The 14765-nt window shown below is 40.5% G+C and overlaps 1 protein-coding gene and 1 non-coding gene across 4 annotated transcripts in view; both read left to right on the forward strand.

Moving 5' to 3' along the window:
• Window positions 1-14765, forward strand: part of Lrrc40 (leucine rich repeat containing 40) — a 34385-nt gene that overhangs the window by 5385 nt on the left and 14235 nt on the right. For 2 of the 3 annotated variants that reach the window (XM_051195768.1, XM_051195776.1), the window contains 6 exons: window positions 616-745; window positions 4612-4735; window positions 7397-7539; window positions 8505-8677; window positions 10707-10794; window positions 10909-10954. In XM_051195768.1, the coding sequence (XP_051051725.1) occupies window positions 616-745; window positions 4612-4735; window positions 7397-7539; window positions 8505-8677; window positions 10707-10794; window positions 10909-10954 (704 nt within the window). Of the gene's footprint in view, window positions 1-615; window positions 746-4611; window positions 4736-7396; window positions 7540-8504; window positions 8678-10706; window positions 10795-10908; window positions 10967-14765 lie in introns of all 3 variants that reach the window. The other variant, XM_051195771.1, reaches the window with a different exon arrangement.
• LOC127230858 (U1 spliceosomal RNA) lies at window positions 9359-9518 on the forward strand. The gene has a single exon (XR_007835234.1). It is a non-coding gene; the product is annotated as a U1 spliceosomal RNA (small nuclear RNA).

The raw sequence follows: 14765 nt of genomic DNA on the forward strand, positions 1-14765 counted from the left end.
ACATCTCCAGGGGCTGGAGAGATGGGTCAACAGTTAAGAATATTGCGCATTCTTCTAGAGGATCTGGGTTCAATTTCCAGCAGCAGCTCACTCACATCTATCCACAACTCCAGTTTCAGAGTAGCCAACACTCTTCTGGCCTTGGTGCACACCAGACACACAGACTTACATGGAGTATAACACCTATACACATAAAAATAAATAAATGTTGGAAGAATATGAATACATACATATACATATATAGTTTCATTGTGATGTGTGTGGGAACATATTTTTTCAGGAACAGTATAAAAATTTAAGAGTCCAATAAATCCCTTTCACATTGCATGTTAAATAAGCAGATTATAAGCAAGCAACCAAAAACTTGCAAATTATTTATGTTTACTTAAGAATATTTTTTCATTGCTGGTTTTCTTTCAAACTGAAGCTTCATTGACTTAAGCTGCTGAAGAGAGTATATTTTGGAGATATGGGTCTCGACAAACACTTGAACAGATAGCAGCACCATTTGATTGTTACGATGAGTCCATGTGGTTAGTTGACAAAAAATGCCTTTGGTAAATGTTTCTTATATAGTCTACCAAGTCACTCAACATTTATTTTATTAACCAAAAGCCATAACAAACTGAACATGCTTCCAGAAGAAATCACGAGTTTAAGAACCCTGAAGGTGTTGCACCTCCAGCACAATGAACTGACGAGTATACCGGACGGCTTTGAGCACCTGTCCAGCTTAGAAGATTTAGTGAGTATTACTTCTTTCACTTTTGCATGATTGGGGGCTGGTGGGAACTTTTACAATTCAAATTGTAGGACACACAGATTTTTGTGACTAGCTTACCAGAAATTATTTTAATTAGATTGTTGGATTACTAACAGTCTTTCTTTGTTACCAAATGAAGTTTAAGTTATACTTCAGGCATAGTTTGGAACAGAAACAATGGACATGGCTTCATTATTCAGAGACTTTTTTTTACTTTTCTTTTGAGAGAGGGCATCAGATCTTCACAACTTCAGTTCCAGAGCATCCAACACTCTTCTAGATGCCAGCGTGGAACTGGAGTTATAAAGAGTTGTAGGTGCTGGGAACCAAACCTGGGCCTTCTCTCCAAGAACAGTGAGTGCTCTCAACTGCTGAGCAGTCCACCCAGCCCCATCCCAGAGGCTTTTACACGTTAACAGGCTAGAGGAAAGCAGTCTCCAAAGTGCATCAGTTCTTCTCTCCTATCCTCTCTCCGTGTATTCTGTTCCTGTCTTACCCAGTGGCACCACTGCCTGCATATTCCAGTCTTCACATTGACACCTTTTCTGCCAAGAAACCAAGGCTTGCACAGTAGGAAAAAGAATGAAAATAAATGTAAAGATAGTTGTTTGCCTCCAAAGCTCATTCCTTTTCTCCCCTCTACAACAGGATGAGATTCTACTACAGGGTGTTCCAGCTGACTGACAGGCTCCAGTACATATGTGTGCTCTCATTATTTCCTTGCATGTTTTAGGAAACTGATTTATCATTTTAGCCTCAAGTTTTATTTCTTACTAATGGAATTGTTATTTCTGAGTGTTGAAGTATTTGTTCTGTAGGTATACCTTCCTTCATATAGCTGTCATTTGTGCTTGTGTTTAAAATTAAAAACTATCTTTCCGTCTGATCATATTGGTAGTAAGGTTTGGGAAGTAAAATGCATTTATAGATAAAATGAAAGAAAGGGAGCCATCAGATTTTCATGTAAAATTTTTAATTTTGTAAGTTAACTTTATAGAAAAACTTTACATTTTTTATCTCTTGTGTATTTTTGTGTGAGTGTATACCACATGGTGTCCTTGAAGCTGAAGTTGCAGGTAGTTGTGGGTGCTGGGAACTAAATTGGGTCCTCTGAAGAGCAGCTAGCTCACTCCCTTGACTGTTGAGCCATCTCTCCACTTCCAAAAGTTGTTTTTTTTTGTTTTGTTTTTCTTAAATAAAGATCATCATTTAGAGGTGAAAGTTAAAAAGAAACCTTATAATAAGTGAAGTTTTCTCTTTCTACTTAATGTTTACCAGAAGTTGTTTGCATAATGAAAGGATATACCAATTGAGAATTTTTCTTAAAGATTCAATAAAATATCAATGTGGGAAATTCATCTAAACAGATTAAAATCTAAACACCTGCAATCATTTAGGCTAATAGTACTAAGTAGAAATTTGTTGAAAGAATGGCTTGACATAAATATGGATCGTTTTATATATCATATTTTTTAAAATTTGTTACAGTGCATGGTGTCTTGCCTGCATGCACTGCCTGTGAGCCTGGTGCCTGCAGAAACCAGAGGTGGGTCCTGGAACTGGAGTTACAGCAGTTGTGAGCTGCCATGTGGGTGCTGGGAATAGAACCTGTGTCCTTTGCAGCAGCAGCAAGTGCTCTTAACTGTTGGGCCTTTTCTCCAGCCCCAAGTGTTGTCATGTGGTAATTATTTAGTCATCTTAATACTGTTTAGAAGTTAGAAGGAATTTTTTAAAAATAATTGGAGTTCTTCACATGGTTTTAGAATTTCTTAATTTCTTTGTTAGGAACTCGTCATTGTCAGAAATTAGTTCATTTTGGGATAATTTTGGTATTATACAGTAAAGAGAGTCCCCAAATGCCCATCAGCCTGACTTCCAGTTTTGTTTTTTGAGAATATCATATTTATTCTTGGAATTTGTTTATACATGTATACATTATATCTTAATCATTCCCACCCCAACTTTTTTACTCCCCAACACTGCCATCTCGTGCCCCCACATTTCCATTTCCTTTTTTTCTTCTGGTAACACTCCTCCCATCCTCCAGCTCTTACATTTAACTACCCACTTCTTTCTCAGTGCCTGAGCTTTAGCCAATGTTGTGTATGTCTGATTCAGGGCTGAGCACTCATTTTTCTCAGCTCTTAGACTAGTTGTGTTTATATTAACTGCTGCCCGCTGCAAGAAGCTTGTCTAGCCTAGAGTAGCACTTACGTATGATTATAAACACTTAGAAGGCAATTTAACAGTGTGGCCATTTAGCAAAACCACAGTAGTAAGTTCCCCTACCTCACCCCAGAGCCTATGACCTCCCCTGCCCTGAACTTTTGACCATGTTTACAATGCCAGCATGAATTCTCTTCCAGGAGCAGGCCTCATCTCCAAGCACAAAGCTATTGTTAACCCTCATAATAGTCAAGCCACCACTGTAGGTGCATCTTACCTAGCAGGTCAGTATTGCAACATGCAGGGTACGCTGTTGAGAAAGCTCATTGTATCCTTTCAGCCCCCAGTGGCTACACCTTTTGGCATCCTGAAAGTTAACAACGTGGAGGACGTTTCCCATTCAATCCTGCAACCTGTATGTGTACTCAGCAGTAGGGTCTTACCATCTAGTTATGGTGGACAGCCAAAAGCAATGACAATAGCATGTGTTGCTTTGGGGGCCTTTGAGGCCTCCTTGACCAATAACTCATAGGGATGTAAGCTGCACCTGGCACTGAGATTTTTGTTTAATGACCCTTGTCTTCTGGAGGCAGCACTGTCTACCGATGCAAGGCACCTGTGCCTTTTTCTTTAAATTTGACAAACACACACTCCCTCCCTTCTTCCCTCTCTTTCCCCCTCCCTCTCTCTCCCTCCCTCACTCTCTCTTTCCCTCTCCCTCCCTCCCTACCCCTCCCTCCCTTTTCCTCTCCCCCTCCTTCCCTCCTATCCTCCCCTTCTCTCTCCCCCTCCCTCCCTCTCTCCCTCCCTCTCCCTCTCCATCTCTCCCTCCATCCCTCTCCCTCCCTCTTTCCCTCTCTCTCCCCCTCCCTCTCTCTGCCTCCCCCTCCTTTCCTCGTATCCTCCCCCTCCCTCCCTCCCTCTCCCTCTCCCTCCCTCCTTCCCTCTCTCCCTCCCCCTCTCTCAGGTATTTGCTCTTTTATTCTTAATTATATATGTGTGCATGTATGTATATGGGTATGTCCATGTAAGTGGGTGCCTGTGGAGGCCAGAAGAGGGCGTTGGATGACCTGAACTTAGAGGTGTAGGTGTTTGAGAGCTGCCTAACATAAGTATTGGATCCCAAAGTCAGGTCCACTGCAAGAACAGTGTGAGCTCTTAACCACCGAGCCATGTCCCTGGCCTCCTTAATTATGTTTTTTACTTAGCTTACACAGTACTGGGTTTTCGTTCTGTTTTGTTTTTGGTAAGGAGTTTTCACACACCCTAGTTTTGTTGAACCCACCCCCATTCTCTGCTTCTCCATGCCCCTTCCCTGTCCTTACTTAACCTTTTGTCTTCCAGATTTCTCTTACCTTTTTTGTATCACATGTTTTACTGCAGAGGGATTGCATAGTGAGAGGTATGACTTGGGATTAGTAGACACTGTCGTGTAAAATTCTTTTGAAGCAAGAACTGGTTTTAATTCCTGCACATGACTTAGATGGACATTAGTAGATCTGCAGGTGTTGAAGAGGAGCGTTTGAATGAATCCTGGCGTATGGGACCGTGGCTGAAGTTGAAAACACCTGTTCCTCTGAAGTTATCTCTCATGTTAAAATTCATTCATAACTCTAAAATTTCTTTCATATGTATCAGTTTACTGCTGTCATTTACAGATTCATTCTGTCCTCTTTTTGAAGGATCTTTCAAACAATCGTCTTGCAACTGTGCCTGCTGGTTTTGCTTTGCTGTCCAGTCTGCTGCGACTCAATCTTGCCAGTAACCAGCTGAAGAGTTTGCCAGCAGAAATAAGCAGAATGCAAAGTAAATCTCCATATTAAATACTGTATGCATTCATGGTTAATGCAACTTTCTTTTAGAAAAATAATAGGATAATTATAGAGAAATAAAGTTAATTTTTTTATTATTGTAAGTGCAAATGCTACTTTATAAGGTTTCTCCAGACTGTTAAATTAGGACCTGCCTAAAGAGTGACGGCCAGAAGATATGTAGGCCAATGGCAAAATGAAAGTATGGATGGGGCTATAGGAAACGCACACACTGGGAGCCTCACGGTGTTGTAGTGTTTATTCACCATCCCTTCCTTCTTAGCTGACTCAGCCTGTGCCGGCTGAGGATAGAGATGTAGATTTCCAGAGGCTTGGAAGTAGTGATATCAAAGGGGGGGGGGGGGGTCCTGAGTGCTTAGATTGTTAATCCTTTAAAAAAAAGAGAGAAAAAGAAAAAGAAAAGAAGTATCAGAAGGTAGTGCTTACCTCAGAGCTTGTAATTTAGAGCATAAAACATTTTTTGTTTAAAGACAGAAAACAGGGTTAGTATTTCTGGGTTCATGACTGCACTGCACCACCCATTGTAGACTTTGCCACAGCTAGTCTCTTTTTTGGCTAATAATCTGTAATACTTTTTTCAAGGAAATAAAATTATAAATTACATATTGAGAAGTTGGTGAAGATTTTTGAACTATGCTATCTCGTGTAACTCAGGCTAGCCTCAGACTTCTCCTTGATTTTCTTCCTGTTTCCACCTCCCTCGTGCTGGAATTACACGGGGTAGTTGTTCATATTTTTAAGTCTCTGTTTTATGAGAGAAGTCATAAAGTCATAGATGTGATTTTTCTACAAGTGATTGTAGATAAATTTGAATTAAATTGTAAGTCTTTGAAGTTTTACTTAAACTCTGCTATTATTTGGGGCATGCGTTGACCGTAGACACCAGTACTTAGGACCCTACTTATCTTTGCCATTTTCAGTAATGTTGCTACACTGAAGTAAGCAGTTTGTAACCAGAAGGGCAGTGTAAGCAGCTTGGCCTGTCTTCCCTCTCTCCCTGCCAAGATCAAACTCAGAGGCTTGTGTGTGCTAGGCAAGTGCTACTGCTGAGCCATCCAGAAGCATGTCTTTGTTTTGTTTTCCTCACTGGAGTTTGCCAAGACAGCACCAGAGCGTTCTCGCTCACACAGCACCCTGTTCTCAGCCATGATGCAGTGTCTTCCCTACTTCACACAGGACACCTGCTTGGTGTTCCTTACTGTGGGTGCTGGGAACAGAATCTGCATCTTCTAAAAGAGCAGCCAGTCAGTGCTCTTAACTGCTTAGCTGTCTACCCACCCCTACAAGAAATTGTTTATAGAATTTTCTAGATTTAAGTGAATCAATTCACCACACTCCTCCCCCACCCCTTATATTCTAGTCAAGTAATATATAAACTGTTGGGACAAGATTAAACTTTTAAAAATATAAACTTTTATTAGAAGTTAAAAATAGTACTACTCCTTTTTAAAAAGAACATGGTTAGCTTCTTCATATCCTAAATGAAAAGGAATTGAAGGTGGCATGTCAGTGCAGTTTTTGGATTATGTTAAAACTCACAGCTTGAAGTTAGGGAAATAAGTTGCAAAATATTTATTGCTTCTTCCAGTTCAATTGAAGGGTTGATGAATATTTTGAAAACAATTTTTAGTCTTAAAAATGGGAGAATCTATAATATAGTTAAGGGAGAAAATTCCCTGTTAAATCCTTAAAGAATCCCCCCCCCTCTCTCTCTCTCAAGAAAGGCCCACAAGCAAGAATGGCAGTGTGCTTTCACAGCCCCACGGTCTGGAGGGGTGAGGCAGGAGGTTTGGGAGTTCAGGTCTGAGGCCAGCTTAGGCCACATAGTGGGGAGGACAGGCAAGTGAGTGAAGAAAAAGAAGAAATATCCAGGAGATGAAGATGCTAAAAGTAAAGCCTTTCTTGATTTGCAGGGTTTGATCTCGTTGTACACATTAGCTCAGGTGTTAGGGAAAGCTTGATTGTCAGGGAGATGCTTGATTGGCAAAATACTTGCATACCAGTATGAGGTTCTGAGTTTAATCCCTGGCACACACATAAAATCTCAGGCCAGAGGAAGTGCTGACAGGAAGTGGTCTAATCATTGAGGTCCTGTCTCAGAAAATGAGGTGGAAAAGATAGAAGATACTGAACATGCACAAGCGTGTGCCTGCATGTAAACATACACGTGTACATTATGCACGAACTTCAACACAGAAAAGGAAGTGGCGGCATGGATAGATGAAAGAGAATGGGAAGGAGTATATGGAATGCAGATATGTCTGAGCCACTATGGGCCATAGGCTCAGCACATTCCCTCACTCAACGAATGCGCATGCATATTTAAATGCCTCTAATTACACTAAGCTCTTTTAAAGAGGGGTAATTGAGAGGAGTATAGCTCATACCACTCACATACTTCAGAGTAGTTTAGCAGAGCACCTGTATTTTTAACTTTTTCAAAGATGGTCTGGGCTATTCAGTATTGATTTTAACATTACCATTTCTCTTTAATTGTAAAATCAGTTTTCAGTCAGTTCAAGGACACATGCATGTTTTTGATTTGTCATATCTATAGGAACAGGCTCAGAAGTTTTTGTTGTGGCATGCATATTGTGGCCTGATGTTTTTCATTGTCTTTAAATATGTATTGTAGGATTAAAGCATTTGGATTGTGACTCCAATCACCTGGAGACTGTGCCCCCTGACGTGGGCAGCATGGAATCGCTGGAATTGCTTTATTTGCGGAGAAATAAATTACGTGTTCTACCTGAATTTTCTTCCTCTAGGCAACTAAAGGTACTATTTAGTTAATAGTTACACCAGTGTATGTTTTCCAGAGGTTGTTTGTGAAATTGAAGTTTTTAAAAAGTACCTAATCTTTGGTCATCAGTATTCTATGAGTGATGTTTTTCTTTGTTGATAACATTCAAACTTTCAGTCTGCTACTGAGAGTACTGGTAATTTGTTGGTAATGAAAACAAACAATTATTTTCAGGAGTAGGGGTTTGTGTACTTCATGTGGTGGGCTGTAGAAAGGCCTTGTGGTGAGGTGAGGTGAGGGGGAGGTGAGGTGAGGTCTGGGGAGGGGAGAGGAGGGAAGGGTGAGGGGAGGTGCTTTGCTGGATGTACTGTGGGAGGCCCGCACCACAGCAGGGAAGGTGTAGACATCATTTTTTAGGTAACCACCTTTCAGGGTTACCCAGGTGCAGTGACATTTCTAGAATTCCTCTTTTGGCTCTGAGTAACACTAATGCTGCCCTTGTCTGTATTTGCTGTGCCTTAGTTCTCTTTTGGTGTCAGGAAACTTTCTTTTAAATAGTCTCATGGTAATCTTTTAAAGTACTGGGACATTCCATTCACTATGGTAAATTTTTATTGGTAATTTTAGATAACTCTCTAACATACTTGTTACCATGGAACATGGAAACAGTTTTTGAGTGGGTTCATTTGTTTTGAAACTAGTTTTTCATCAGTATTGTGTTTAGATTTATACTTTTATTTCTATAAATGTAATCAATAAACTATTTCTCTGCTTTAGTGTTGTAAAGAATGTTTCTGCCAGGTTAAACAATAATTATTTTGAGATTGTCAGAAGAATGTTTTCCTTTCATATTTTTGCTTTAAAATAGGTTATATCTAAATACCATGATAATTACAATGTTGACTTATCTCTGTGTTGCAATATTTAAAACTAAGAGTATTCACACATTTTCATTTTTTAATGTAAAGCTGAATGAAGTTTCTTGTACCTGGTTTTATAGGAATTGCACCTAGGTGAAAACCAGATCGAAATGTTAGGGGCAGAGCATCTTCAGCACCTGAAGGCCATCCTAGTGCTGGACCTGAGGGGCAACAAGCTGCGATCTGTTCCTGAGGAAATGGCCCTACTACAGTCTTTGGAAAGGCTTGACTTGAGCAACAATGACATTAGTAGGTATGCTTAAAGATTAAAAGGCTAGAAATTAGGATTCATTCTGCATGAGATTGTAATTTGTTTTTGTAAATTCTTAAAAAAGAAAAAAAACTATTAGTTATGTATTGAGCTCATACTGTATACAGAGAAAAATTAGCTTTCTTCCTTGGCAGCCAAGTTAAAATATTAATGGAAAGATGTGTAGACATGTTTCAGAACTTTTTTGTTATTGTTGTTGTTTTGGTTTTCCAAGACAGGGTTTCCCTGTGTAGCCCTGGCTGTTCAGCAACTCACTCTGCAGACCAGGCTGGCCTCAAACTCACAGATTCAGCTGGCTCTGCCTCCCAAGTGCTGGGATTGACGGCGTGCGCCACCAGGAGCTGGCACATTTCAGAACTCTTAAGGGCTGTTTTGAATCTTTTTTTATGCGTGGCTCCATCTCCAGATGCTTATTGTCTATTCCTTGGCAGAGCAAGTGCTTTATGGGTGTCTGTTGGGCTTGGGTGGTGAACGTGGAGTTGAGAGAAACATAAGTGCTTGGCATGGGTGACAAAAGGAGTTATGGTTAAAGAACTGAGACAGGACCAAGGTTAGAGTGAGCAAGCTAGTGCCTGGTGCTGGTGCGCGCACCCCCGAGAGCACGGCCGTGCTCGGTCCCAGGCAGCCCCTGAGTTCTAGCAGCTGATCTGTAACTAGGATGTTACACTTACCTGGCAGGGGAAATACCATGACCACGGAGGTGGTTTTCCCAGGGCGAGACTTATCCATCGCACTCCAGATGTGATGACCCCTATGATTTCCCCAGATGCAGGAAAGTTGACTACATAGTTTGTGGTGGTGGAGAACTGCATTCACTCTCCCCTAAAAATAAACGAATAAATAAATAATAAATGAAACAGGATGTTTGATTTCATGTGAAAGTTGTTGTGTATGATCCATATGTCAGGAGGAGACAACACACAGAGATTTGGGAACCTAAGTAGGGTTCAAGTAGAGAAGTTTAAGAATTTAGGCCGAATCATGTTTGAATTGGTTCAGAACCACCAACACACCATGAAGACATTGCCCTGAACACAAGCCCATTAAAGCAGCCAGTTTATGGTAGCAAATATGATGCTTTGGAAAGGGGTTTGTGGGTGGCAGGCTTTAAAATGACCTGTCAGTTTAGCTCAGTACTGTTTGTCACATTTCTCTGTTCAAAGTGTTGACAGCTGTTTGATGAAGCCCGTGGTGTCGCTGCAGCTGCATTGGGAGGAAGGGGTGGAAGTGAGGGGAGGTGAACCAGGATAGGTTGTCTTTAGTAGCTGATGGCTGACTATGTTGGAGTTGGAGAAGAGCAGAGTAATATGGTGAAAAGTTACAGAACATGATGTTTAGAAAGGACTAGGCTGCAGATCTTAGGAGACGAGACTTGCAGGGTCATACAGCAAGGGCACACATGAGGTTTTGAGCAGGATGAAGAATGAGATGATCAGGATGAGATCTGATTCCCAGCCTTTGTAGCTGTTTGCACACTCCACACTTTGTAACATGAGACTCCTTACTGCTGCTGGAGCTGCTTGTCAGTAGATAACCAGCCTTCTTATGCCCATTTTCCATTGGGTAGCTGTTTGCTAGGTTGGTTTGGGCTCACTTGAAAAGGAGGGAAGGAAAAACCAATTGAGAGGCTCTACTGAATTAGAATCGTACACAGTGAGAGCCTGGAATCTACTCTAGTTTTTGGAGGTGCCCTTCTGTAATTGGGTAGTCTGAGTTGTCATTGGGCTGAGATTGCTCATGGCTGATATGTCAGCATCCCTGTTTGAGCACTAGGCACAGTAGAGCAGATGCTTTATAATGTGTGTCCTTTAGCAGCTTTAGTGTGAAGTTGGAAATTTATCTGGCTGTCCCTTTATATGTTTAGCATTTGAAGGAAAATATTTTAGGACTATTTATGGCTCTTCCTTGAGATATTACATGATATATTGTTGTTATTTGTTACTCTATAGTCATGCCTTTGATTGCAGTAGGCTTACGTGTAATGTTTCCCTGAAATCAATCTGTTCTGTAGTCTGCCCTGCTCTTTGGGAAACCTTCATTTGAAATTCTTGGCACTAGAAGGAAATCCTCTAAGAACCATTCGAAGAGAAATTATAGCTGTAAGTACTATTAGAATTCAGCACCTTATTTTTAATTTAAGATTTAGATATACTTGTTGATGCGCAAAATTTCCAAGTATGTCTTGCTAACAGTGACCCTCCTCTACCTTTCAGAAAGGAACTCAAGAAGTCCTAAAATACCTGCGAAGCAAGATCAAAGGTACTGCCAAAGGTGTTTTGAAGGAAAGTATAAACAATGATGATGTTAATGGGACATTCTAGAGGAAGAGGGCCTGGTGATCGTGGTATAGTTCTGTATTCATACAGGCTGTCATATAAGATGCTTGAGGGGCTGGAGAGAGAGCTGAGCAGTTCAGAGCACTGGCTGCTCTTGAAAGGACCCAGACTTGTTCCCAGCATCTACGTGGCAGCTCACCAGGGAAACCAATGCTGTCCTCTGACCTTTGCAGGTACCAGGTGTGCACATGGTACACATACATACATGCAGGCAAAATGCTTATATACATAAAACAAAAAAAAACCTATTTTTAAAAGTTCTTGAACTCATGATTGTGAGGTTGTGCCCTTTGGATTTGTGTTAAAATCTATCAGTTATTAAGAGACATTACAAAGTTTAATGTTTTCCTTTATTTTTTATTTTGTGCATATGGATGTTGTTTGCATGTATGTATATAAATATGTGATTGCAATGGCTGCAGAGGCCAGAAGAGGGCTTGGGTTCTCTGGAAACTGGAGTTACAGATGGTTATGACCCATTGTGTGGGTCCTGGGAACTGAATCCAGGTCCTCTGCAAGAGCAGCCAGTGCCCTTAACCACTGAGCATCTCTTCAGCCCCTAATAGAGTAGTTTGCTAATTATATATCTAGCACTATAGCTCTGAAAAAGGAGTAAGCTTTATTTTGAAAAAACTTGTACCCTGGGTTCTGACTTGTAAGTGTATGGGTAGGATTTCAGTGTCTGCTCTCCACTTGTGGAAAAAGTTATGCAGCAAAGCATTAACACACACCACAGATGAGAGCTGTAGAAGGAAGTTTCTGTCTCACCCAGTCCCACAGCCGTTTAGTCCCAAAAACATACTGAGCCTTATATTAATATAAACTGCTTGGCCAATGGCTTGGGCTTGGCTATCTATCTCATAATTATTAACCCATTTCTGTTACTCTATGTATTTCCACTTGGTCTTGGCTTACCAGTGATGCCAGGCCTCTTGCTTTCTTAGCAGCTACATGGCCTCTCTCTCTCTCTCTCTCTCTCTCTCTCTCTCTCTCTCTCTCTCTCTCTCTCTCTTCATTCCTCTTCCCAGAATTATCCTAATCTGGTCACCCTGCCTATTCTCCCTGCCTGGCTACATCCTACCTCTCTATTAGGTGAAACAGTTCTATTCATCAACCAATAAGAGAAACATAGATTCACAGCCTACAGAAGGACATCCCCCATCATCTCTTTTCTGTCTAAATAAAAAGGAAGATTTTTAATTTTAACAGGAAAATTATATACAACAAAACAGTTATCAAGCAAGAACTGTAGTCAAGAATATTTAGTCTATTCACATTTGGCAAAATTTAAAGAAAATTTTCTATCATCAGTCCTGTCTTTGTGAGTCTAAAGTTTTCTGTGTAATTTACATTTTACCATAACTAAGGAAAGCCATAACCCTAACTATCTGTCTTCAACTCCACCAAAGACCTCAGAAGGATAATATATAAACGAACTGACAGAGACATCTCAATGCCTGGTCAGTCACTCAGAGTTTCTCAGTAATGTTGGGGCATCCCTCTTCAGCCTATAGGTCTAGAATGGCAGATTTTTTGATGAGGCAGGAACCTTGAAGGATCATCCTGTCTCTTGGCAAGTTCAGCAGTCACTTTTCTTTGTAACCTGCTGTCCAGTTTGGACAATGTGCTGTCAAGCAGTCCAGGCAAGAGCAGTTTCTTGTCCAGATGGGTATTCCTGCCATGTGGAAGGCAAACTCCATTGACGAGTTTCTTTGCTGTCCATCTTTCTTTCTGACGTAATTGGTGTTGCTAGGGGCGATTGTGTCTTATTGTTATGAAAAACTGTAGTAAACCATTTTAAGTGTCAGTCTGTAGGCCTTTGAAAAGTTTTGAAGAATACCTCTCCATTTGAAATGTATCTCTGTATATCTAGAAAACCTAACTAACATAATTTTGACTATTATAGGTGACTATAATTGTATTTGATTATACATTACATTTTTAAAAGTTATGTAAACATAATACCTAAACAAGAGTAGAAATATACATATAACAAAATTGACTTTCAGTTTGAATCAATAAGTCAAAAGCCATATCAATACAAAGTATTCATTCCTATATTGCATTCCCCTCCCCCCTTTTTTTTCCTTTAAAAAGAGATTGGCTGTGATCATTAACCATTTATATCCAACCCTATTTAAGTGAAAATAAATATTTTTAAACAGTATTTGGGAGTTAGGACATCGTTCTCTCCAAACTGCTTCCTGTTGTTTGGGGGCACTGTCAATACCATGAGGATCCTGAGAAAACCCAGAATCCTGGCCAAATCCTGGCTGTAATAGTCTGAGGCTGAATGGTTTCAGCTGTTTTGGATGTTGGGTCACCTGGGGCACTGCTTCAAGGGGTCTTACTTAGTCAAACCATATTAGTCTGGAAGGAGTCCACAGCTTTTCATTTTCTGTGGAAACAAAAGCAGAATCTCTTTCCAAAGTAACATGTCCTTAGACTTAAATTTTGAAGTCAAGGCATTTTTCAAAATAGTTAGGTTGAATTAATCCAGCAGCATTTATAATCAAATGTATTTTAGCAGCTGTTGTTCCTTTCTTAGCAGTCAAACAACGGAAAGAAACATAATAACATACAGTTTCCAGACTCACATATATTCACAGCGTACGAAAAGATATACCCCATCAGAGAGCAATGAATTCAGTTTGGGTTTTCACAATATACTAAGTTTTTTATTGTTTGAGACAGGGTCTCATGATAAGTCCAGGCTGTCCTGGAACTTACTATGTAAATGAGGCTGGTCTCCAACTCATAGAGAGTCTCCTGCCTCTGCCTTCCAAGTGCTGAGAATAAAGGCACCATTGTTAACTTCTTAATATCTTAATATGTTGCTGACAGTATGATATCTCAGCTTGTATTTCATGTTCATCGTTTTAGTGTAAACTAGAAATTGAAGAACAAACTAGTTCTGCTAATGTATCACTGTGTAACAAACCACCCAGAACTTGACTTGCTACTGTGTGGGTCATGTACATCCCGTGTACATGTGTGGAGGTCAGAGGACAGCTTGTAGTTAGTTCTCATCTTCCACCATGTTGTTTCTAGGATCAAACTCAGGTTGTCAGGCTTGGTGGCATGCACATGTATCTGCTGAGCCATCTTGCCAGCCCCAAGATTGGTGTTTTTTGTTTTTTTTCTTGGGTGCTTGGTTTTAAATTTTTACTTATTATTACTATGTGTAGGAGGGAAAGCTCTCATGTCAAAGTCAAAGGTGACTTTCAGGACTGTTTTCTCCCTTCAACTTTACATGGGTTCCTGGGATGGTCAACAAGTTTGTTTCAAAGGCCCCTTTTACCTATTGAGCCATCTCACCAGCCCTCAAATTTTTATAGGTTTAAAAACAAAACAACCAAGTGTTGGCATATTGGTGCATATCTGCAGATGCATCACTTGGGGGCAAGTTAAAAGTCCTCCTTCTCTGCACAGTGCATTCCTGGATATGTGTGAGGCCAGCCTATCTCCAAAAAAAAAAAAAAAAGCCACATGAACTTCACAGAGATTCTAATTACACACATGTTTCTGTTAAACAACCTGTACTCATATGTGAACAAAGAAGCCACATATACAGCCTTGTTCCTTCCAGAAATCACATAAGCAGAAAAGTTGGGAGTTTGAGCACACCCTTAACCCAAGCACTGCAGAGGCAGACGTATCTCTGTGAGTTCAAGGCCAGCCTGGTCTACACAGTGAGTTCTAGGCCAGTCAAGCCTACACAGTGATATCATTTA

This window comes from Phodopus roborovskii, unplaced genomic scaffold (assembly GCF_943737965.1).
Source record: "Phodopus roborovskii unplaced genomic scaffold, PHOROB, whole genome shotgun sequence".
Taxonomy (NCBI): domain Eukaryota; kingdom Metazoa; phylum Chordata; class Mammalia; order Rodentia; family Cricetidae; genus Phodopus; species Phodopus roborovskii.